This window comes from Balaenoptera musculus, chromosome 8 (genome assembly GCF_009873245.2).
Source record: "Balaenoptera musculus isolate JJ_BM4_2016_0621 chromosome 8, mBalMus1.pri.v3, whole genome shotgun sequence".
In the NCBI taxonomy this organism is placed as follows: Eukaryota; Metazoa; Chordata; class Mammalia; order Artiodactyla; family Balaenopteridae; genus Balaenoptera; species Balaenoptera musculus.
The window spans coordinates 82,337,971-82,364,417 of record NC_045792.1 but is presented as its reverse complement, the minus strand read 5'-3'; the positions used below and the strand labels follow the sequence as shown (position 1 = coordinate 82,364,417).

Sequence of the window (26,447 nt, the reverse complement as noted above, 5' to 3'; positions counted from 1 at the left end):
CAAGAAATGCAAATTAAAACCTGTAGCTCTTCACCAAGTTAACTGGCAAGCTACAGCTTTGGCCAGGCACAACTGCCTCTGTGTCTCTCCCATTAATCCCTGGTACCTTCTGTCTGGGCCACTGGCTTACATCTCAACTCTGGTTCTTATAGCACACCATCATGGGGAAGGCTGATATGGGCAGAAAGAACAGGATTTGGATAGCATGATCCTGCCACTCTCCCCCTATCTTAAGTATGTTGACTTAGTTTATTGCTTTCTTTCCCCTTGCTTATCACTGTGTGTTTTTAATTTTTTTAGTAAATTGTGTGAATGGAGCATTTTAATTTGGTCTGTGAGCCCTCTGGGTTAGCTTGCTTGGTAATGTGTTCAAGGTAATTTTCCACTTGGCAGTACTCTTCACTTTGAACTTCAGTAATCCTCCCTCACAGTCTGAGATTTTAAGCGAATACTTAAAATCCCTATCTGGTTGAGGGACTGATGACAAACTGTGAAAGGAGTGTTAAATTATGGTGATTCTATGATAATCTTAAGGACCTTGTCCACAATGAAGGAATTATGAGAACCTGTCTCTCACCTCTAGAATGGGCCCTTCCTAAGTAAACCCAGGAAAACTGAGCAAATCCCAGTTTATCTGGAAAGAAGAGTAGGAGGGTGTGTGTGTCAGCTCTGTCCTACTTAAATTCTCTCCTTTTCAAAGCTGAGGTTGGAGGTACTTACTGGCTAGAATAGTGACCTTCAAATAGTTTTGCTTATATATTCCCATGCACAATTTTAAGTTGACATTTAAAATTTCTCATTATAAGCTTAAATAGTTGGAAAAGATGTAATTTCTGGTATATTATGAATGCTGACATTTTAAAATAAAACTGTTACATCAGTCTTTTAAACATATCTAATAAAATGTAAATTCCATATGATTTTTAAGAAACATTTTCTTATGAACATTTTCAAACACAAAAGGAAAAATAATAAAATAAACTCCCACATACTTTTTACCCAATACAAACAACCGTCAACTTCTGCCATTCTTATTTATATTCTCTTTCACTTTTCTTCTTGGAGTATTTTAAAGCAAATCCAAATAATATTTTATTTAAAAATAGTTTGGTTTGTATCTCTAACAGATAATATTTATCATAACAATACCTTTTATCCATACCCAATAAAATAATTTCCTTGATACCAATAATACCCAATTTGTGTTCAAATATCACCAGTTGCCTCAAAAATGTATGTCTTATTAAAGTTGGTTTGTTCAAATCAGGATCTAAACAAGGTTTATGCATTGCATCTGGTTGATATGATTCTTCAGTCTCTTTTCATTTGTGACATTTCTCCCTCCTCTTTATTTTGTGCCATGTCATTTAACATGTAACATGTTTCTCTCCCTTCCCGCATTTCTCACAAACTAGAAATTAGATCTAAAGATTTGATTACATTCAGTGTTTGTGGCGAGAATGCTTTATAGATGGTCCTATGTTTATAATTCCTGTAGAGTCATATAAGGAGAAACAATTTCTGGTTGTCTTATTTTAGTGACATATTAATATATATCAGTGGTATAGGTGATATCAGTCAGATTCATCTGTTATAAGTTTCCCATCACTCTTTCATCTAATAATGACAAACATTACCTGGACAAACATTATCTGGATCCATTATTTCAGTATGGTTTGCCCTATGGTGATTTGCTAATTCTTTTATTCCATCTACATGTATTAGCTATGATTCTTCTATGAAGAAGAATTTTCCCTCATCATTTATTTCGTTATCCTGAATTATAGCCCATTTAGGAAAGCAGGAAAAGTACATTTATTATTTTTCAGAACAGTTAAGTTGGTGCCCTAGCAAGTAACAAAGGTGAATTATGAAATAATAAAGTTATAAAATTTTACTTTAATATTAGGTACTCATGGATTTTTATATGTTTAATGTTTCAATCCTTTACTTTTTTTATGTTCAGAGTGCCCCATCTTTGGCCACTGGAATCCCCTTCAAGTTGGTTCCTATGTCCTTTTGACATGCCCCACTTGTCTTTGATAACTTCCTGTTTTCAGGCATGACAAGATGTCACATGTTCATGGAATATTTTGGCCTGAGGCCTGAATGCTATAGAGATTTTAAAACATTAAAAATATTAACAAGCTCTTCTTCAACAGTTGAAATTTTTACATCCTTTTTTCTCCTTAAACTTATTTCCACTCCATTTCTTTTTTTTTTTTATTGAAGTATAGGTGATTTACAATTTTGTGTTAATTTCAGGTGTACAGCAAAGTGATTTGGTTATACATATATATGTATATGTCTATATTCTTTTTAAAATTCTTTTCCATTATAGTTTATTACAAGGTATTGAATATAGTTCCCTGTGCTATACAGTAAATCCTTGCTGTTTATCTATCTACTCCATTTCTTATCTTTTATGCTTGAAAGTCTTTAATTGGCTAGTCTAAGATACAATAACAACAAATTTTTTAAATGTCCTATGACCATAAGGTTGTAAGTATTGGAAAATTTCCCTAGGATTTAATTTTTATTATAATTATTTTTAGTATACATTTATTCAAAGCAGCTTGGATATAGTGCCATTTTTGATATTCTTTAAATACAAAAAGTAAAAATTATTGGAAATATATATATTAATGATATAGGTTAGTGGGGAGCACTTATAATTTCTTTATTAAAGGAATAGTGGAGTTGTCTCTTGGTTTGAGGCCCTGGAATGGGCATAAAAGGAATGCCTTTCTTTTGTAAAATGACAGAATGGAGACTTTCCAAGGACAAATTATAGTTGGGACAGGCAGCTTCTTGGGCAGATGCCTTTTAGGAAAGCATATATATGGAAGCCAAGGATCTGGAAATTGATTTACTTAAAACTGTCCACACTTGCATGCCCCTTGGAAAGTCTCCATGTACTGTTGGTTATTGGTACTCAGTGCCCTGACTTGAAGACCATCAAGCCTCTCCTCTTTAACAGCTGACACTTGGTATCTACTGTGTTCCAAGTACATCAACTTTATGAAGTGGCTACCATTCTTTTTTTTTTCTTTTTAAGTTTTCCCAAGCAATTTATTTGACATTTTTCTTGAGAATTTTCAAAGAAATAATAGAAAAATCAAGCAAAATATTTTTTCTGTACAAAATATTTTTCTGTACATGGTTAACAGTAAAATTATGAACTAGGAAACTTGCGTGACAGATCTTGCTTCTCTCCTTTCTACCTTCTTTTCCCACTTTCTACGTGCCTCTATTTATTCATTCTTTCCCCAAGTGGTTTCATGCAATCCTTTCCAGTTGAAGAAAGAAATAGAACTGATAAAAATCATTTGCACCAAGGTACTAGTGAATTAAAGTATTCAATATTCTTCTTCGAAAATTTGTACTGCAAAAGAAACAGGCACTAAGGAATATTGAAACTCCTGACAGCATAATTCTTTAAATATGCAAATAAATGTCTCCCACAATTTGCTTTTACTATCTGAAGTGGCTACCATTCTTAACCCCATTTCACAGATGATGGAACCTGATGCACAAAGAGGTTATGTGACTTGTCCAAAGTGTCACAGCCAGTGAATGGGCAGCAGGGTTTTAAACCCAGACACTCTGGCTCTAGTGTCCAGGCTCATAACCACTGTGAACTTGAATGCTTTTTTAAAAAACCAGGGGAAGAGCAGATCTAGGACTATTAGAGGAGAACTTGTATTCATGTCAAATTGTTAACGGATGCGAAGCAAAGAAAAATAGTGGTTTTTCAGTGTGTCAGTGAATAAACTCTATATGTGTTAACAAAACATAAGGCAGTGGCTTTTTCTGTACTCTACTAAAATACTGTAGTATTTAATGTTAGTCAAATTAAAATTAACACATTTTTATTTCTTTAATTTCTAATTAACAATTAGTTCTCATTTAATTAGTAATGTGCCACAATGTTATCCGAAAACCTATTGTAGTCTGCATACTCTACTTAACCTGTTAATACATTCTACTTTTAGTGAGGATGACACTGTTTTTAAAGTAACATTACAGAAGAAATATTGCACTTAATAATGGTAATGATTTCACACTTACATAACTCATTCCACCTAAAAGCATCCAGAAGGTGTTTTACGTGAAAAAAAAAAACTATAACCATCACTAAAATGATTACCTCTTTTGGTGAAGATTGGGATTGTAATCATTCATTAAGTAAAAAGTAAAGCTATTGCTATATTTCAAGAGATATTTTTGAGTAGTTCAGTGCAAATTTTTTTATTTTTTAATAATTGGATTATATAATAAACACACCAGGATACTCAAGGGATTTCGTTCTGCAAGGTGATTTACTCTCTAATCATATGATCTTCCTTGCTATGCACAGTTGGATTTTTTCACTTATAAGCCTTCCCCAATTAAGAAGAACCTGATCTATGAGAACTGAGCAGGCAATGGTTGTTGTGGAAGCCTCAGCCCTCCTATTGTGAGACTTAAAGGGGGAGGGAGACTGTGAAGGGCAACAGCCCTTTAGTCTCCAGTTGGAAGACCAGAGGAGTGCTGGGCAGAGAAAAGTACCTTCTCTTATTAAACTATGTAGAAAGAGATACCTTTTCTTACTTTGATAGTGATTCAGATTCACCTAACATTTAATGGATGTCTACCATGTGGCAAGCACTATGCTAAACGCTTTCACATTCACAGTTTTGTTTATTTAATCCTCATAACCATGCGGACAACTGGTTTTGCAAATGAGAGGACCGACGCTCAGAAAGGCTATAAGACTCAAGGTCACATAGCTAGAAAGTGGCAGAGAAAGACATGATCTTATGTGCTATTGATATGTATTCCTCTGTAATACTTGTGAGTATAAGTTATATTATAGCTCTTTTATTCTTCCACAAGCTTAACTAGCAACAAGTCTAGCATCAGACTCTTTGAGCTTCCTGTGTTGTAGATTATCTAAGGAGTTAATCATAGTTCAAGAAGGTAGTCCTTCAGGTGCCCTCTCCCGAATGAGGAGACTGTTGGCCAGTTTGTCTCTTTGTGCTGCTGGTGCTTTTGGTGTTACTGTGGTTGCCATAGCTCCTTACTGACCCACATCAACACTACTGATCCCATTGCCTTCCATCATCTGACTGGCTCTACTGGTCCATGCTTCGGGAAGGTCTTTCTGGCTCTAGTTCTAGCTCAGCCTGCAGGCTGACCTGGTCTTTGAAAGAGGGGTATCAGGGTTCTCCATAGAAACAAAACCAACAGGATGTATGTGTGTGTATATATAAATGCACACACATTAATTAATATATAATTACACATACGTTAATAATATATTAATATAATACATTATATATATACATATATACATATGTACATGTATATATGTGTGTGTGTGTATATATATATATATATATATATATATATATATGGAGAGAGAGAGAGAGATTGATTGATTGATTTACCTTAAGGAATTGTCTTATGCGATTGAGGAGGCTTGGTGAGCCTAAAAGGACCCAAAGACCCAAATTACTGGACTCTCAATTAAATTTAGATTCCAAGCCATCCTAGTGTTCTTTCCATTTCTTAAGTCTAAGCCAATGTCATATATTTTAGGATTTTGTTTTGTTTTTTTTTTTAAAGATTTATTTATTGATTGATTGATTGATTGCTATGTTGGGTCTTCGTTTCTGTGCTAGGGCTTTCTCTAGTTGCGGCAAGTGGGGGCCACTCTTCATTGCGGTGCACGGGCCTCTCACTATCGTGGTCTCTCTCGTTGCGGAGCACAGGCTCCAGATGCGCAGGCTCAGTAGTTGTGGCTCACGGGCCTAGTTGCTCCACGGCATGTGGAATCCTCCCAGACCAGGGCTCGAACCCGTGTCGCCTGCATTGGCAGGCAGACCCTCAACCACTGTGCCACCAGGGAAGCCCCTATTTTAGGTTTTTGAAAGCAACTTAGTTCAAGGAATATCAGGAGTTTCAGGATTAGGTTTAACTGCAAACAACGAAGACCCAAATTAACATTGTTTTGCACAAGCTAGAAATTTATTTCTAATGTAAAAGTCTGGAGGTAGGTAGTCTAGAGTTGGTATGGTACTCCATGTTGTCAGAGATTCAAACTGCTTCTATCTTCCCTGGGGCATGGTTTTCATTCCTAGCATCATATCAAAGATAAAGATGACCTGTCTAGTGCCAGCCTTCATGTTTTCATTCTAGGTAGCAGAAAGGAGAGAAAAGAAAGACGAGAGAAAAGAAAGGAGAGAAAAGAAATCTTGCATAGATTGTTTCCACTAATATTTGATTGGCCAGGCTTGTTTTATATGGCTTTACCAAGTTGTAAGGAAGACTAGAAAATAGTCTTTATTTTGGGCAGCCATATGCCTCAGTTAAAAATCAGGGATTCTAGTATCATAGAAGAAGGAAGGAATGGATAGACTGGATGTTGGCAGACAGCTGTCTCTACCACAGAGAATTTATACAAGTATTAGAAGATATTAATATATGGACAAATTAGGACATTGAAATTTTGTTGCATTTGATACATTCTTAACAAAGAAGCCAAAATTATCTTTTTTTAAAAGTCATATAACTCCCCTTTCTGAACACTCCATGGACTCTCTAATTCGGTTAAAGTGCTGACAGTGTCCTAAAGGCCCTCTGTTATCTCCACCCCCTCACCCCCATTGTCTTTCTAACCTCATCACAACTACATTTCTTCTTTTTCAGCTATTCATCTGCTTGTGCTGTTCCTCACATCTGCCAGGTATACCCCACCTTATGGCCTTCTTACTCTTTCCTGGGTATTGGATGGCTAATTTCCTTGACCCTTTCAAGTCTTTGCCCAGATATTACCACCTCAGTGAAGCCTATGCTGACCAACCTATTTAAAATTGCAATTCCCTCCACCTTCATATTCCCAAACTATACTTCCTAATCAGTCTTTTTCCATAGCATTTATCATTTAACCTCTTACGATGTACTGATATCTTATGTTTATTATTTATCATCTGCCTCCACTAGAACATAAGCTCCACAAGGGCACGATATTTTCTGCTTTGCTAACTAAAAAAATTCTGAGTGCCTAGAACAATGCCAAGTACATTGTAGGTGCTCAAGAAATAACCTGTGGATGAATGAATGCGTTTATTTCAGAATATCAGAAAAATGGTGAAGTAGCATTTTTTATTACCTTACAAGTAATATCCTTCCCTTAGTTGTGATACGTCATGTTACCCTGGGACTCCTCCTTACCTTAGTGGGATACTCAGACCTGAGACTTTGCAGCTATTTGTATCAGCATGTGAATGGGGTGATTACACCCTGGAAAGGACCCTATGACGTTCATTGATATCATTTCTTATGAACATATTGTTTTGGTCTTAAGAAATTTTAGGTTGTTTGTGTGCATTATTCAAGATTTCTAGGTTACAAATAGAATCCCAACTCAAACTAGCTTAAACAAACAAAAAGGAATCTGCTGACTCACATACCCAGGAAACTCAAAAAGAGATGTGGTTGTTTTTAATAGCGAGGTTCAGGGATTCAAATGTTGTCATCAGGAATCTCTCACTTTTTTTTTTTTTTTAATTAATTTATTTATTTAGTTTTGGCTGTGTTGGGTCTTCGTATCTGTGCGAGGGCTTCCTCCAGTTGCGGCGACCGGGGGCCACTCTTCATCGCGGTGCGCGGGCCTCTCACTGTCGCGGCCTCTCCTGTTGCGGAGCACAGGCTCCAGACGCGCAGGCTCAGTAGTTGTGGCTCACGGGCTCAGTTGCTCCGTGGCATGTGGGATCCTCCCAGACCAGGGCTCGAACCCGTGTCGCCTGCACCGGCAGGCAGACTCTCAACCACTGCGCCACCAGGGAAGCCCCAGGAATCTCTCACTTTTTAATCTCTCTCCATCTCTCACTTTTTCTTTCACCTGTTTTTGCTTCATTCTCAATGGTAGAAGTTTACATTGTTCTTAAAGCTAGCAATTCTAAAGAACAGAGCACTCCTTTGTCTTCTCCATCTAAACTCTGATTTAGCAATCCCTGTGTCTGGGGAAGGTACTTTGATTGTCTAGCCTTGGATACATTCACTTCCAGGAAAGCATGGCCACATAATTCCCAACAGAATCAAGGGGAAGGTAGCTTCCAAAAAAGGAAGGAGAAAGGACAAAAAACAAAAAAAAGCATTGTGCTGCACCTTTCAATAACTTATTCCTCATGTTAAGTTTGTATAATTAGCGATGTTTTAGCAAATAGCAAAAATTAAAATACTTTGCAACAAATTATCATTTTTTTCTGAAATAGGATTATACTTATCAAAGACTTAGATTCATATTTTTGTCTTCCTTTAGGCTCTCATCTCTGTTCGTTTCTAATGAGATTTCACATTTAGCAGTGGCTACATGCTCTAGAATATGATGAGAAGTAAATTGTGATTAATACCCAGCCTCAGTTAATAACCCAGGAGGATTTTACATTTTAAATTAAGTAACATTCTTCCTCATTTTGAGCTGACAATGACAGAAGATCACAGAGCAGCGCTTTCTCGGTCTCCTTTGTCACCCTTGACTAAAGCCACGGAGGTTTCACAGCGAAGCAACCCTGAAGACACCTTCAATGGGGATACCGTTCACCCAATTTACAAATATATCTCGAATGATTTACCAAGGTAAGAATATTATTTCAGCAGCTTAAACTGAATTCTGAAGGGGATAAAAGTGCTTAAAGAAGGTTGTCTATGTAAATGCTCAATATTTAGTAGAGATTATGTCAAACATAACTTGGAGATGTGATGGTTGTTGCCTGGGTTACAGCCCTTCCATTTTTTTTTTTTCGATTTTATGGGAAGAAAAAAGATAGACGATGCACTAAACATAAATTATTCCTAGAGTCTGACTTGCGGACAGGTAGGATAGTGATAATAACAGGAATGGCAAGGCAGATGCTATTTGCTATATACCACTCACCATGCTAAGTGCTTAACCTGCATTATATTTATTTAGTTCTCAAAACAACTCTGGGAGGAATGCAAGGCAGACAGTATTTTAGACATCTCCTTATTATATATGAGGAAACAAAGACCTCGAGAGGTTCATTAAGATCACACAGCTGCTAGGTAGAGAAGGTACAATTTGAACCCGAATGTACCTAACTCCACAGCCAAAACTGAACTATTCTACTCTCCTGCACTTCTCAGAAATATAAAGCAGAGAAGACAAGAAGTATTCTTCCTGTATTTTTTCTCTGTTAGAAAGTGAAAGAGCCAAAAAGTGTCTGTCAGGTATTGACTATTGGCTGGCTAAACGTGATGCCATGGTTTTTACGTTAAAAAGAATATGTGGACTATAAAAGCATTGAAGAAACTATTCTTAAATTAGGGATTGTGTTAATCTCCTTATAGAAATGCTAGGTCATATTTATGTCTTAGGACAGATTGATTGTTTTTTTTATATGTCACTAAGTTTTAGGTGAAAGTGAAATCTAGACTTTCAGCTAACCTTTGTTTTGCCTTATTCCTCTGAGCTATGAGTGCATATTAGCAACATATGAGATCATTGACACAGTGTGCTAGCTATATGGCTAGATAATTTTTAGAAAATCATTACCCAATGGTTATATTGTAGAGACATAGTTTTCCCATGATAGTTCCTCCCAATTGACAGTGGAAAAAACATTGGTTCCTCCCAATAAGACAATGGAAAAAAATTTCTAAACAGAATTTTTAAGTAGTCCTTTATACAAATGCCAATGCTAATATAATGTGTATTTGCACATTTTTTATTGCTTTTAGAATTTATTTTTAACTTTTCAAAATAGTACTACATTCACTTTTTATTCTATCTTTTGTGACATCTTTTGTGAAACTGTAATTTTATTTATTCAGTTCCTTTCTGCTTTTTTCTCATATTCCTTCTTAGATTCTGAGTCTCTAACTCTGGTTTTATTTGCCCTTTTTTTAACACGTCAGTCTTTTATTTTCATGTGACACTTTTCCTACCACCTGGTTTTTATAGTTCGTTTAAATGTGCTTCTTCTATTTCTTTGTCTGGATCCTAACTTCTTTTCTGTCACTATTGTCTGTTACCATCAACTTTGATTATGATGTACCTAGAAAATGAAGTAACCCTCTTCTTGGCAATTGAATAGAAAGTCAAAGATAATGCCCAGAGGTCTTCTACTTTCATGAAAAAGAAAATGATGAGTTTCAACCTGAAAGGGGTCAAGTTCATAAAGGCTAATGGTAATCTAAGATCCATTGGTATTAATATGATTATCAGTGAGAGGCAATTTTCTCTATGAGTAAAGACATTTTCCCCCGATTGAGGTTAAATCTTCTCTTGTCTCATCCTTTTTTTCCTTGCCACCTTTCTTCCACCATCTTTGTGATCTTTTTATGAGAAATAATTATTAAAATATAGTCAATTTGTTGTTCCTTTATTTATATTACAGAGATCGTGCTTTTCTTCACTAATTAACACACTGTACATGTACAAAATCTGCCCACATATATTAAATCCATTCTTTGCAACCATGCAGTGATGAGTCACTTCATTCTCATGTCATTATCTGTGGTTTTAATTTACTTTTTATTATATTTATATTATCCTTATTTTCTCTCGTTCTTGCGTTCTTACAATGTTTTGCTTCTGTCACTTCATGTTACATTTGTTTGTAATAGAGTAAAAACTGCTGTGCCAGGAGCCTTCCCCCACAAAAGATAACTGATCACCAACAGTGTGAGTTCAATATATTGTGCCAAAGAAGGTCTGATCCTCCCATTTTATGACTTACCACTAGGAGGCCAGATGACTGGAAAAGTCTAGCTTCATTCCTGTGGCTACTTCAAGGAAACAACATAATAAGAAACTTTTCCTACCCAGCTGTAGTCTGATGTATTCTCAGGTGACCTGGAACAGGGTGTTGGCCTTTGAGGCATGAAGCAGAATCAATTATTTATTGATAACAGGTATCTAGGGGTAGTTCTGCTATATTTATAGAAGGTTTCTCTAAATGCTGAGGTGGAAGATTTCCAAATTAAAATTGCATTTTAAAACTAACAGAATGTTCTAAACAATCAATATCTCTTTCTATCCCACATATAAAATTTTTTTTAATAATTTTTAGCTGATGATCATCTAAGAATGTAATTTCATGATTTTTTAAAATATTTATTTATTTGGCTGCACTGGGTCTTAGCTGCAGCATGCGGGATCTTTAGTTGTGGTTTGTGGGATCTTTTAGATGCAGCATGCGGGATCTTTAGTTGTGGGATGCAGGATCTCTAATTGCAGCACTTGGGATCTAGTTCCCTGACTAGGGATCGAACCCAGGCCCCCTGCATTGGGATTGCGGAGTCTTAGCCACTGGACCACCAGGGAATTCCCTCATGATTTTCTTTTCTTTCCTCTTTTTTTTTTTTACATCTTTATTGGAGTATAATTGCTTTACAATGTTGTGTTACTTTCTGCTGTACAACAAAGTGAATCAGCTGTATGTATTCTTTTTTTTTTTTTTAATTTATTTTTATATTTATTTTTGGCTGTGTTGGGTCTTCGTTTCTGTGCGAGGGCTTTCTCTAGTTGCGGCAAGTGGGGGCCACTCTTCATTGCGGTGCGCAGGCCTCTCACTCTCGCGGCCTCTCTTGTTGCGGAGCACAGGCTCCAGACGCGCAGGCTTAGTAGTTGTGGCTCACGGGCCTAGTTGCTCCGTGGCATGTGGGATCTTCCCAGACCAGGGCTCGAACCCGTGTCCCCTGCATTGGCAGGCAGATTCTCAACCACTGCGCCACCAGGGAAGCCCCCTGTATGTATTCTTAATAGAATGTTAGAGTGCTTTTTTGTATCCTGCTTGCAGCTGAGTGTAATAACAACTCTTTTAGTTCCCTGAGGGGACAAATTATTTTTACTACATTACATTAGGACTTAAATCAGTTTTAAAAGTGAATTGCCATCAACTTCTTATAGATTATCTGGGTTGCTTTTTCACAGACAAATCTTGCTTTCAAGGAGACTAACAGTGCCTAATCTATTCATTCACTTTTTTATGTCATTTTAGTTATCTTCTTGGCTATTCTGAATTGGAATCAGTCTTAGACTATTTTTGAAATATAAACATTTGGTTATATCGCCTTTTCTAGGGACAGTTTAAGTTTAGTAATCTCATCATTCCAAAGCTGAGCCGTCAGTTCCCACCATGGGATGAGCAGCAGAACGCAGTGAGGGGAACACTGCCCCGTCGTTAATGAGGCAAGACAATGCTTTCACTGTTTCCAACCTCCATTGACCAACAAATTACGCTTTTCCTAATTTATAACTTTTTCTCAGATTTTTCCTTCAAGCCTTAAAAAAAACTCTACAGATCCAAACATTAATATATTATTTACTTTAAAAATGTTAGGGCTTCCCTGGTGGCGCAGTGGTTGAGAGTCTGCCTGCGGATGCGGGGGACACGGGTTCGAGCCCTGGCCTGGGAGGATCCCACATGCCGCGGAGCGACTGGGCCCGTGAGCCACAATTGCTGAGCCTGCGCGTCTGGAGACTGTGCTCCGCAACAAGAGAGGCCGCGATACTGAGAGGCCCGCGCACTGCGATGAAGAGTGGCCCCCGCTTGCCACAATTAGAGAAAGCCCTAGCACAGAAACGAAAACCCAACATAGCAACCAATCAATCAATTAAATAAATAAATCTTAAAAAAAAAAAAAAAAAAAATGTTAAAAGACTATATTGCTTCTTTTTGAAAATTTAAATTTCCTCTGGAAAATACTTATACAATATCTATAACCTCCCCTGGCTTTAGATTTAAGATGTACTTTATTTTTATTCCTTTGCACTTTTGCACAAGCAAAAGTAGTATCCTTTTTTTCCTTTGGGTGGGATGATATATGCTCTGATCCTACACTCAGATGGGTCCTTTACAGATTTTATAAATTGTTCTTCTTGTTTAGATTTCCTTCTACAAAAGCGAGCAAGTTCAATTTAACAGACATTGAATACCTCCTTTAGATTATATGTGTAGCTTGAACAAATACATTAGTTATTATTCAGTGGTTGAGTTACAAATAAAAATTGGACTTATTATGTGTTATAAAATAACTGAAAATTGCTCTGCAATCAAGGTATCTTTACCAATATTTCTAGGTCAAACTAGAATTACATTTTCTTCTGGTGTTCAGAATAAAATTTTGGGGAAATTGTTCACATATATTATTACCACTTTATTATTCACTTTCCATGATGTTTAAATCACACTTTATCTAGCAATTGTAGAAAGTTATTTATATCTTTAGAGGTTATTTCTTTCATCAAATTGGGGAAAAGGTAGGATGACGATTAGTGAAATCTTTGTGCTTTGTGTACTGCAGATTTTATACAAGTTTCCATGCACCAAACGTATGTGGGGTTATTTCTTTTATCTGCTATCCAGTATTTTAAGCTGGTGATTTATTATTGAATGTACTTAGGGTCATTTTCCTTCATGTTTACATTTTCTTATTTGTATTTATTCCAATTAGAGAGTTTAATTACCATTAAAATGGTAATAGGATAAAGACAAGTTTTACAAATGACAATATTAAAAAAACCCATAACTCTTCAGGAAGGTTTAAATGCCATGAGAATATAAAGCGAGAAATATATGCTTGTCAAATATACAGTATAAATAAATAATTTAGATGAAAATGGTTGACTACATTTAACAAAGAGACTACCAAATAATGAGGGGCTAAAGAGTGGTTGTTAGATTTGATGTACTTCATTGTATATTGTAAGTAATTGCTATCCATAAAAATTCTATGGCTTCTGTATAAGAAAAAGAGACATTTTGACAGACAACACTGGTATGAAGCGACAGCAAGCACAAATCCTTGGCAACTGTCATTATCCTGATGTTGAATTCACATCCAAACTGTGTGATAACTTAGACCTGCATGCTTGTTATTGAGCCATGACCTGTCAAAGTAGCCACACTTCCTACTTATGAATAGAATTATTAGCCACGTGCAGATTTCTGCCATAGAAATCTAAATTCACCAAGGATGCTTTGTGTTTCAAAAAACAGGGGAAAAAGCCTCCATGTCATTGTATGCTTATGCTGAAATTTCTGGTGACGTGTTCCTGATTAAGTAAAAGTCAAATTTTTTAAAAATAGTTTATATTTTAGCCCATCATAAAATTAATTCAAAACTAGTAAAGATTTTGAATAAAATTAAAAGTAAAGCAAATGTAATTAGAAATCTAATTGTATAAGTTAGGCTACTATTAGCAGAGAGTAACAGGAAACACAACTGAAAGTGACTTTAAAAGTGAACAGTCCACTGTCTCATGTAACAGGAACTTCAGAGGCAGGGCAATTCTAGGGTTAAATTCAGTGGTTCTGCTGGGTTATCAAATAGCCTGGCTCTTTGTATCTTGCGCTCTGCCATCCTCAGAATATTGGCTAGATCATTAGGTTTGACTCCTCCTACTTGCAAGGCTCATCACATGTTCACTCAACAATATCCAACTAAAGAAGACATATTTGATCATTTATATCTCTTTCTTATTAGCGCAAAAAAAACCTTTCTCCAAAAGACTTCTCCTCATTTCTCATTGGCCAAAATTACTTAATTGACCAGCACAAGGCAAGGGAAATGGAACTAGCATCATTGGTGTTAGACCATTGAGTATTTACCCACTGGAGCTGATCAGGGGATGCCTTCCATGGGCATAAGAGGGTGAATATTCAAACATAACTTAGGCTTTTTATCTAAAGGGGGGAATGACTCTTAGATAAATATTCAATGTTACATGACATAACTCTTAGCTTTGGCTTTATTATATTTTACTACTTAAACTGTGTATGTTTCTTATCAATGGCATTTTTGTGACACACCTTTGCACGATGTAATTATCAAAGAACAATTCCTGCGTATTAGTCGCTAGTTGAGTATCGCAGTGAAAAGAGATAAAACAAGGATCTTACCATTGCAGAGTGGGATGTGAAATCATCTGAAATCACGTAATAAATCACAAAGCAAACATATCAATATGCAAAACAATACATCAGTTCTTGCACAGGACCTGGGGGAATGATTTGGAATAAGGAGTGACTAAGATCTCGTGGGGTTAACTCCTCGCATGTGTCTTGCCAGCTTGAACCGTTTTGTAGAGATTTTCTCTATGTCCCTAACCTCTGAACTCATGATGACCCTCATGATAGCCAAGACTTTTCCTTCACAGTACTAATCATAGTCAGTAATTGTAAATTTATATTCATGACAATGTGTATAACATTTCTCTCTTCCACTAGACAATTATTGTATTATGGAAGGGGTTTTAGAAAGTGTAAGCACTGAGTTCAGATTAATATTTATTAAATACTTACTGATTGAAAGGTGTACAGTAATGGGTATAGGTCAGCTGAGTGAACACCATTGACAAAAAGGCATACATGTAAGAACTGTGGAAGGCAATGTGGTGCAATTATAGCTGAGGGATATTACAGGGGGGCAATGACGGCACCACCTGGTAGAAGTCCTTGAGTAAGAGAGTGGCAAGTATGACTTTATTAGGAGTTTTCCTCAAGTTGCTATAAAAAGCCACTAAGATTCACTAATGCTATTAAAACAGAAGAAATGAGAAGAAAAATTGCTCTTGTCAAAACTAGAATCATACCTTTAAATCTTGTCATGGTCTATTTATCTGCTTTTTCTATACTCCTCCCTGGGCATAATTTTATACTTTTAGACCTCACACCTTTACTTAGTTGTTGCTTTGTGAAACAAAAATTGTAAATTAGATTTAATGGAAACCACAGAGAGTAAAGCATAATTAGATATTAGCCTGAGATATTAAGGGGGTTTTCACTTCCACAGTGTTTAAGATCTGTCCCTGATAATCTTTTTGATTATAATAGAAAGCCTATATGTAGATGAGGTATAGTACTGTTTCAGAAAAGGATAAAAGCTTAGTTAATCTCTTAATGTACCTTCCAGCTTTGTAATTCTGTGATTTATCATATCCATTGTATCATACGTAGAAATTGTTTAAAAGATTCAATAACCTAAAATTTTATAGTTTTTAATTAACCAATAGTTTTTTATCCATACTGCTTTAAGGTTAAGTTTTGACATGTTTTACTTCATATTTATCTAAACACACATAGAATTCTTAAATATTTTCATAGTTTGTATATGTTTGTAGTGTAGACACACATAACCACATTTGTTCTTTGTTCTTTTTTATGACCTAATTTCTAAAGAATTTTTCAGTTGCTAAAAGAAATAATCTATTTCTAATAACTGACAATAAACTAACTCAGAAGTGATGTAGCTGATGCTTTTTAAAAGAAATATACCAGAACATTTACATCCAAATGAATACACCCCCCCGAAAATATTTACTTTAGGAAGTAGTAATTTATTCTAATAACAATGCCACTTCTCAAAGCACTTTCTTGAGTTCCTCTTTGGATTTGCCATCAGAAACTGTGGTACATTCTTTAAAATAGTCTCAGTATTTAATGATGACAAAATTTAATCTTAAGTAGTTGCATTTGAATTTTCCAGAAAATAAAATATCTGGATCTAAATTTGGTGTAAAAAATGGATAGTCAAGACTGCATAATTGTATAGCTAGTGTGGTAGACAGAAATCTAATCTGGTCCCCAAGATTTCCACCCCCTGGTATATATGCCTGGTATAATTCCCTCCTCTTGAGTGTGGGTGGGATTGTGAATATGATAGGATGTCACTCCCATGATTAGGTTACATTATATGGCAAAGGAGATTTTTGCAGATGTAGTTAAGGCATATAATCAGTTGTCTTTGAGTTAATCAAATGGGAGATTATCCTGGGTGGGCTTGACCTAATCAGATCTACTCTTTAAATGAGAGTTTGGAGATCAGAGACAGAAAGTCAGAAAGGTGAGTTCCCCTGGCTTCAAAGAAGATGATAGTAACTTTGAGTTCTTTAGCTATAAGGAACTAAATTCTGGCAAAAACTGAATGAGCTTGGAAGAAGACCCTGAGCATCAGATGAGACTGCAGCCCCAGCTGACACCTTGATTTCAGCCTTATGAGATCCCGAGCAGAGGTTCCTGCTAAACTTTGCCCAGACTTCTGACCCACGGAAACTGTGCTTTAATAAATAGGTGTTGTTTTTTTTTTTTTTTTTTTTTTTTTTTTTTTTTTTAAAGATTTATTTATTGATTGATTCATTACTATGTTGGGTTTTCGTTTCTGTGCTAGGGCTTCCTGTAGTTGCGGCAAGCGGGGGCTACTCTTCATCGCGGTGCGCGGGCCTCTCACTATTGTGGCCTCTTTTGTTGCGGAGCACAGGCTCCAGACGCGCAGGCTCAGCAGTTGTGGCTCACGGGCCCAGTTGCTCCGTGGCATGTGGGATCTTCCCAGACCAGGGCGCGAACCCGTGTCCCCTGCATTAGCAGGCAGATTCTCAACCGCTGCGCCACCAGGGAAGCCCAATAGGTGTTGTTTTAAGCCACTAAGTTTGTGGTAATTTGTTGCACAGCAATAGAAAACTAATATAGGTAGATAGATAAGAAATATTTCTTAAGAAGATGTATTTCTAAAGTAGTGTGATTTAGATTTAGTGTGATTTGGCTTTTAGATTTCAGGCTAGAAAAGGATGCTTTTTACCAGTGGTAAAAATGATTTTTACCAGTGGTAGAAGAGTAAGTAATACAGCGATGATTGGAATATTTGACGGAAATTGAGGGTCTAGCATTTTAGATGGTAGGAAGGGATCAATATCATATAGTGATTTCAGCTATCAAACCTACCAGGGAAGATGTGAATGTACAGGAAGGAAGTACATTTTTATACAAGAAGGTAGCATAGAAGTCTTACTGAAGAGGGAACTTCTTGAAATCTGTGTATATGTGAATTACAGATATAATGAAAGATTCACAGTAGAGACTTATCATAGACTTCAGGACAAGATAATAAGATGGACATAGAAAGCTTAAAAAGAAGATCTGTGTTATAAAATTAGCCCAGGTTCTAGAATGTGGTAGAAAGCCTCAACAGTAACTGAAGACAAAGTGAGGTTATTTTTTGGATAAAAGATCATTTCCTAAAACAGTTGGTTTAGAAATCCACATAGAATTCCTGGTTAAGAATTTTCTGGTTGGGAAAAAGTCCAAGAAAACTGCCATGCAACTTATCAAATTTTATAAAAGACAGCTGTAACAAAATGTAGATCTTAAAAGAAATTATAATATAAAATTTATGTAATTAGAAATTCTTAAGAAACACAGAGAGGACAGGGTGCAAAGCCTCAGACCCATGCAAGCAGAATTTTGGAGCTGAGTTCCTTGCATAAAACCAGGAGCTGTGAAAGATAGATGCACCTATCCATGAAAAATGGAATAAAAAAGTATTGCTCACCAGCCAGAGGAAACAGCAATAAATGGATATGATATGGTCTAAGATTCTTGCATTGTCTGAAAGTAATAAGTTAGTCATTTATGTTAAACTTTAATAAGACAAGGATTTATATTGTAATATCTAATGTTTCCACTAAAAATAAGGTTAAACAAAGTGGGGCATACAACCTAATAGAAGGGAAAAATGTAACAATTTTTTAAAGTATTATTTAATCCAAGAGAAAATAAGAAAAGAATGAAAAGGAACATAAAACAAGAAAAACAGAAAACAAAGCATAAGCATGAAGGTAAATTCTCAAAAGACAAAGACTGTCTTGGTGAAGGAGATAACCTTGTGAATATATATTAAATGTAAACAAGCTAAATTCTCAAAAGGCAAAAACTGTCTTTGAAAGGAGGATAACTATGTAAAGATGTATATAAATCTGGAGGAGGAGGGAAATTCACTTTAATAAATCTGAATGTCATGGGATTTTTAAGAGATTTTTGCAGAGGGACCGAAAAGGGTCTTTTAAAATAAAAAGGGGAGGAGAAACAAGAGAAAGAAAGAGAAATAGGGAGACTACAATTGTGATGACTTAAATACCATCTAGATATTAGAGCTTTATTGGCTCAAGAGCACTACTGGTTCACTGCTGCTAATGTAGAGCTACCTCCTTGCCCACCTCCCCATTACTCTCCCGTATTTTAAGTTTCAGTTCCATTGTAGTAGCCATCTGTTTTCCTGAACTTTTTTGAATAGGAACTTCAATTTTCTAACTAATGGAAAACAAGGAAATTTTAGGGTTAATGGGAATAATATTATAGGACGATAGTTAAGTATAGATATTGTGGAGCCAGGCTACTTGGATTTGAATCCTGTCTCTGACACCTGCCTGCTGTGTGACCTTTGGCAAGTTCTGTAATCCCTCAGTTTACTCATCTGTAAAAGGAAGAATATAATATAGGGCTGTTGTAAGGATTAAATGTAAATATAAGTAAAATGCTTAGAACAGTGACTGTCACAATAAGTGCTTTGTAGTCATTAACTGTTAGTATTGTTACTATTATTGTCATTATGAAGGGTATGATATACTATTTATTCCTTATCTAGCCTGTGGACTGGGTTAGTGTCCCTGTAACTGAGTGGGTAAGGGCTAAAAGGGCTGATGAAACTATTCAATGAAGACTTTCTGGGACTCTGCCTACAACTTCACCTGCTTCAGTGTCCAGGTGACTTAGTATAAAATAGAGTTAGAGAGGTGTCTCTTCTTCCCACCTCTGTACTGAACTGTTCTGGCATTCCAAGCACTGGAATCTTGGGGAATACTACAAGGCAGCACCTCCATGTGGATCTCATTGCTCTTGTGATGGCCAGTGGCAGCAGTGAGGTAGTAAGACAAAACAGCTATGACTCTCACCAACAGATTTTTATAGGGACTTAGGAGGCAATTTTAGGAATTTATAGTGCACTACCTTAGGGACTCAGAAATAAATGGGGAGGATTTTGAAGGGGGAATAAAGTCCTGTGTTATGGGGACTTACCTGGTGGTGCAGTGGTTAAGAATCCACCTGCCAATGCAGGGGACACGAGTTCGAGCCCTGGTCTGGGAAGATCCCACATGCCACGGGGCAGTTAAACCTGTGTGCCACAATTACTGAGCCTGTGTGCCACAACTACTGAAGCCCACACACCTAGAGCCTGTGCTCCTCAACAAGAGAAGCCACTGCAATGAGAAGCCCACGCACTGAAATGAAGAGTAGCCCCCGCTCACTGCAACTAGAGAAAGCCTGCGTGCAGCAACAAAGACCCAATGCAGCCAAAAAAAAAAAAAGTCCTGTATTACGATGATGGGATAATCATGCTGGCAGCTATTCGCTCACTCTAAAGGTTGGCATCAAGGAAGACAATCCTATCTTGCAACCCATATCCCTTTGTGCCAACATCGACAACAAACTACTGTGCCAGATGGTCCAGAGACTGGGCTTAAAATCACAATATTACATTCTCAATTTCTCTACAATTAGAAGTGAATGGCTACCCTATCAAACTACCACTGGCATTTTTCACAGAACTAGAACAAAAAATTTCACAATTTGTATGGAAACACAAAAGACCCCAGATAGCCAAAGCAATCTTGAGAAAGAAAAACGGAGCTGGAGGAATCAGGCTCCCTGACTTCAGACTATACTACAAAGCTACAGTAATCAAGACAGTATAGTACTGGCACAAAAACAGAAATATAGATCAATGGAACAAGATAGAAAGCCCAGAGATAAAACCACACACATATGGTCACCTTATCTTTGATAAAGGAGGCAAGAATATGCAATGGAGAAAATAGAGCCTCTTCAATAAGTGGTGCTGGGAAAACTGGACAGCTACATGTAAAAGAATGAAATTAGAACACTCCCTAACACCATACACAAAAATAAATTCAAAATGGATTAAAGACCTAAATGTAAGGCCAGACACCATCAAACTCTTAGAGGAAAACATAGGCAGAACACTCTATGACATAAATCACAGCAAGATCCTTTTTGACCCACCTCCTAGAGAAATGGAAATAAAAACAAAAATAAACAAATGGGACCTAATGAAACTTAAAAGCTTTTGCACAGCAAAGGAAACCATAAGCAAGACAAAAAGACAACCCTCAGAATGGGAGAAAATATTTGCAAATGAAGCAACTGACAAAGGATTAATCTCCAAAACATACAAGCAACTCATGCAGCTCAATATCAAAAAAACAAACAACCCAATCCAAAAATGGGCAGAAGACCTAAATAGACATTTCTCCAAAGAAGATATACAGATTGCCAACAAACACATGAAAGAATGCTCAACATCATTAATCATTAGAGAAATGCAAATCAAAACTACAATGAGGTATCACCTCACACCAGTCAGAATGGCCATCATCAAAAAATCTACAAACAAAAAATGCTGGAGAAGGTGTGGAGAAAAGGGAACCCTCTTGCACTGTTGGTGGGAATGTAAATTGATACAGCCACTATGGAGAACAGTATGGAGGTTCCTTAAAAAACTAAAAATAGAACTACCGTACAATTGGAACTACCAGCAATCCAACTACTGGGCATATACCCTGAGAAAACCATAATTCAAAAAGAGTCATGTACCACAATGTTCATTGCAGCTCTATTTACAATAGCCAGGACATGGAAGCAACCTAAGTGTCCATCAACAGATGAATGGATAAAGAAGATGTAGCACATATATACAATGGAATATTACTCAGCCATAAAAAGGAATGAAACTGAATTATCTGTAGTGAGGTGCATGGACCTAGAGACTGTCATACATAGTGAAGTAAGTCAGAAAGAGAAAAACAAATACCATATGCTAACACATATATATGGAATCTAAAAAAAAAAAGAAAATGGTCAGAAGAACCTAGGGGCCAGATGGGAATAAAGATGCAGACCTACTAGAGAATGGACTTGAGGATAAGGGGAGGGGGAAGGGTAAGCTGGGACAAAGTGAGAGAGTGGCATGGACTTATATACACTACCAAACGTAAAATAGATAGCTAGTAGGAAGCAGCCGCATAGCACAGAGAGATCAGCTCGGTGCTTTGTGACCTCCTAGAGGGGTGGGATAGTGAGGGTGGGAAGGAGGGAGATGCAAGAGGGAAGAGATATGGGGACATATGTATATGTATATGTATAACTGATTCACTTTGTTATAAAGCAGAAACTGACACACCATTGTAAAGCAATTGTACTCTAATAAAGATGTTTAAAAAAAAAATAAGTGAATGGCTAAAATTAAAATAACCAGAAGTGTCAAAACAGCCTTTGAGTAGTATTTTTTTTTTAACATTTAATCTTTTTAATATAAAATAAACTTGCCTGGAAAACAGATCGTTAAACACATCTGGTAGTAATTTAAATTGTGTGATATGTTTAGTGAGGACTTTTTCAGTCAATTAAATTTATAGTATCTCTGCTTATCTCAGTATAGGCCATGCAAGTTCCCTGCCAATTACATTTTCCTTTTTTGGGAGGCATCTGAGACCCATCTTACTCTAACTCCTCTGTAACTTATTATCCTGCTGTCCTATCCATAGTTTTTTTGGCCACTGATGGGTACTTTCCCATCCACACGTTTGCCAGTGGCTTATGAAGTTGTCCACCTTGAGAGTTCTATCCAACAGGGGTGGCCTATATTGGGTAGTGATGAAATTAAACTTTTGGGGGAATTGAATGTATCATACAGAGAGAGTCTGCAGAAAGTCATGTGGAATAGAAATGGGGAGATATATAGAGGAAGTTAGCAGAAGCCATGAGGAAAGAGGAGGAGAACAGAGATAGGTTAGGCAATAAGATGTACAAAGAGGAAGCAGATAGACACAGAAGGAGAGATGAGGTTATTAAGTCAAAAAACGGTCTAGAGTTGTTCTTAAGTCACTAGTATATCCTGGAGAGCAATAAATGGTCTTCTAATTCTCTTTGTGCTCTACTAGAGTGGTTTTATCTCCCTTCTTAACTTTCTGTGTATCCTGTTATAAGCTCTATCACTTGAAACCCAAATGCCTGTTTATTCCTTGCAAACTGAATGATCCTAACACCCTCATTTCCAGCATTAATTTAACAAACCGTGTGTGTGAATTTAATTCCCATGTGGGACAAGTTAGCTTTGCCAAGTTCTGTGATCATCCTCTCACGCACACAGTGACTAGGAAACACATCAGTTGTTATAAGAAAGAACAGTTCCATAGTGTGTAAGAACTAGTGCACACCTGTCTTCAGTGTTGATAAAATAAGTCAAAGCTGAAGACTAGGGACTTCCCTGGTGGTGCAGTGGTTAAGAATGTGCCTGCCAATGCAGGGGACACGGGTTCGATCCCCGGTCTGGGGAAATCCCACATGCCACGGAGCAACTAAGCCTGTGCACCACAACTATTGAACCTGCGTTCTAGAGCCCGCGAGCCACAACTACTGCACTCCTAGAACCTGTGCTCTGGAACAAGAGAAGCCACCACGATGAGAAGCCCGCGCACTGCAACGAAGAGTAGTCTCTGCTCGGCCCAACTAGAAAAAGCCCACGCGCAGCAACGAAGACCAAACACCACCCAAAAAAAAAAAAAAAAGCTCAAGACTAAAGATGGTGAAACAGTAGTGACTTTTTAACATGAAAAACTACCCTTTCTCCCCTTTTACATATAAATTACTAGAGAAAAGTAAGTAATAAATACATATATGATAGAACCATATAGTTTAATTCTTTTTACCATTTACCAGGTAAATCTCATATAATTTATTTTCCTAACCCTACCAGAATCATGTGGAGTTGGGAGGGGTAGGGATGGATAGTTTCTCAAAAGGATGCAAGTGCTGTTACCATAATACAGGGGAAAGATATGCCAGCAGACAAAAATAATAGATAACCCTTAAACGACTCAGTTGGAAAAAAAGCAAAATATGCTTGACAAAAATATTACATTCCAGTAAAATCTGTAAAGACTATATAGCAATCTGAAAAATGGTTGTAAAACAGTGTTAAGTAAAAAAGGCAAAGTATTAAAATAAAGGTATGATGTGGTTGAAGCTTTGGAATATGGAAAAATTAATAACCTTTTTGCATTGTGGTGGTAGAATAATGGATTATTACATAAAATCATTAGTATATTTGTAAAAATATTTGACAGTAAACAAAATGCATTCATTAAAAAAGAAAGACACCTCATTCTACATTTAGTAGAGAATTCCTTTTCTTTCTTTACCTGAGAATTTGCTTTCCAAGTAACTGTGTATGGGCACTGGGAGCTGGTTATGAGATTTGCAGGTCTTTCCTCCTGGCTTTACTGCTCTTCCCCCAGGTTGAAGAGCTTGGTGACCATTTGCAGCTCTGTTGCTGTTGCTGCAGAAACACCACCACTGTGACATGACTGCTGCCACATGCCACCACTCCCCACTGCCATCAATATCTGAGTACCTCAGGTAGTTTGCAGGGAGGTCCCACCTCAGCCAGAGCTAAAGTCCAATGATCCATTCAAGATGCTGTTTGCCACAGTTATAAACCTGGGTGGATCCTCAGAATGTAGGGAAGGCCATTTCTCTCCTCAGTGCTATGCACAGTCCAGGGCAGACGGGGATAGAAACATATGATGACAACAACAACAAAATACAACTGCTTGGATCCCAGTGTTTGAGCTCCATTGACCCGCTGTGTCAACTCTCATCCACATGCAACCATTTACCCTGTGGCACATAACTACCTTCCATTCTCTCAGAGGAAATAATAAACCATTGTACACCCTTGTGGACATAAAGAAAGGCCAGATGAAATAATTGTGATTATAATGAAATTTGTGGATGAGAAAAATTTGGAGTAGGGGTTGTTCGTGCCAAGCTTTCCACACTAAGCATGTGTTATTTTGTAATTGTGTGGATGGGGAGGTTACATTATATTACTTATAAGGACTATTGAGGAACTAGCAAATTGGAAAGAGGCAGGTATGATTGGTATAAAAATAGCCCCAATTACAGTAATACATGGAAACTAACTATCCTCTATGGCTGATCCTCTACCCAACAGCTCAATATTCTCAAATGTGTTTAAGCTTGTTTCATTTTATCATGCCAGCACTTCTACATTTTCCATCTTTCTGACTTGGTATTTGCATAGATTTACATATCATCCCAGGTCATGTGGCCCCCTGTTCAAGTATTTAGTTCATCTAAATACTACTCTTTCAGCGTAAATACCAGGTAGGGTAATCAACTGTCCCAATTTGTCTGAGACTAAGGGAATTTTTGAGATGTGTGGCTTTTAGTGCCAAAGGCAGGACAGTCCTGAGCAAACCAGGATGAGTTATCACCTAATCCCAGGTCTGCTGTAGACTTTACCCACTTTATTCCAATGCACAAAAGCTTGCCTTCAAGGAATTCTTTTTGCACTTAAGGTTAATATACACCCAGCGTTCTAAGCAGTTTATTTAACATACATTCTCTCTTTATTAGGGGATAGTTTGCAAGTTTCTTGAGGGTAGGAGCCACATCTCTTTAATTTTTATATTTACTAATACTTAACAGAGTGCTAGTGTTTAATAAATCAATGTAAGAATTTTAAAATGTTACTTAACATTACTTCAAGCATTACACAATTTTTCTTCTTTAGTTTCATTAAGTGATTAAATTTAATGGTTATGAATGTGGGTTTTATTTTAGGACATCTTGCGTTCAGTTTCCCACCAAGTCAACTACTGATTATGTGAGCACGGGCAAGTTAATTAGCCTCTCTGAGCCACAACTTTTTAAATCTGTAAAATGGGGATAAAAATAGTACCCACCTCCCAGGGATACTGTAAGGCTTAAGCAAAATACTGTCTAAGTGTGTAACGTTTTGTCTAGCACATAGCACACAACTAGTTATTATGTGGTAGCTGTTAATAAGTGATTACACATCAATTCACTGTATTCTTCCCTGCATTGTTTCTTTCAGAGAGTTTATGTCATCCCAGGCAAAAGCAGTTATTAAACCTACTGAAGATTATTTGCAGCCTCAGTTTGGCCCCAACAGACTTTTACATTCAGCGGCAGCATCAGAAGGGTCAGGTCTTCAAGATTGCTCCACACATCAAACAGCATCAGATCATAGCCATGATGAAATATCAGACCCAGATAGCTGCAAATCAAACAGTAAAAACAATTCTTTTTTTATATCAGCATCCAAGAGAAACAGACCTGTCAGTGCTCCAGTGGGTCAATTGAGGTAATCAAAGCTGTTCTCTGTTCTTTTTAACTGACTGTTGAAGCTTTTTCCTTTGAGCAGAATTTATAATGACTCAGTTGACTATTTCAAACATTAAAATGTAGCACATCTCTAGGGTTTTGTTTCTGCTTTTGTTTTGTTTACTTTTTTCTTTGAAAGCACCTGAGTAGAATGTTGCTAATTACACTTGGGAAAAACATGAGATACACTTGAACCTGGATAATATGAAACTCTGAAAGGAATATTTGAAGCAGAATCAGGCTAAGACCATGAAATACCTTGGTTTACCAGATATTTGTGTAAAAGTAGAAATGCATACTTTTGATATTTAACCAGTATTTGAAATAAAATAAAATTGAAATGAACTTATAAAACCATTTTGTGTATGTTTT

At 36.9% G+C, this 26,447-nt stretch overlaps 1 protein-coding gene across 1 annotated transcript in view; it reads left to right on the top strand.

Moving 5' to 3' along the window:
- The first annotated feature begins 183 nt into the window (after positions 1-183).
- The window catches only part of DCDC1 (doublecortin domain containing 1), a 445,514-nt gene continuing 419,250 nt past the window's right edge, over positions 184-26,447 (top strand). Inside the window, exons 1-3 of the mRNA XM_036860073.1 lie at positions 184-234; positions 8,468-8,625; positions 25,786-26,055. Coding sequence (XP_036715968.1) covers positions 8,474-8,625; positions 25,786-26,055 — 422 coding nt within the window. The 5' untranslated portion in view covers positions 184-234; positions 8,468-8,473. The remainder of the gene's footprint in view (positions 235-8,467; positions 8,626-25,785; positions 26,056-26,447) is intronic.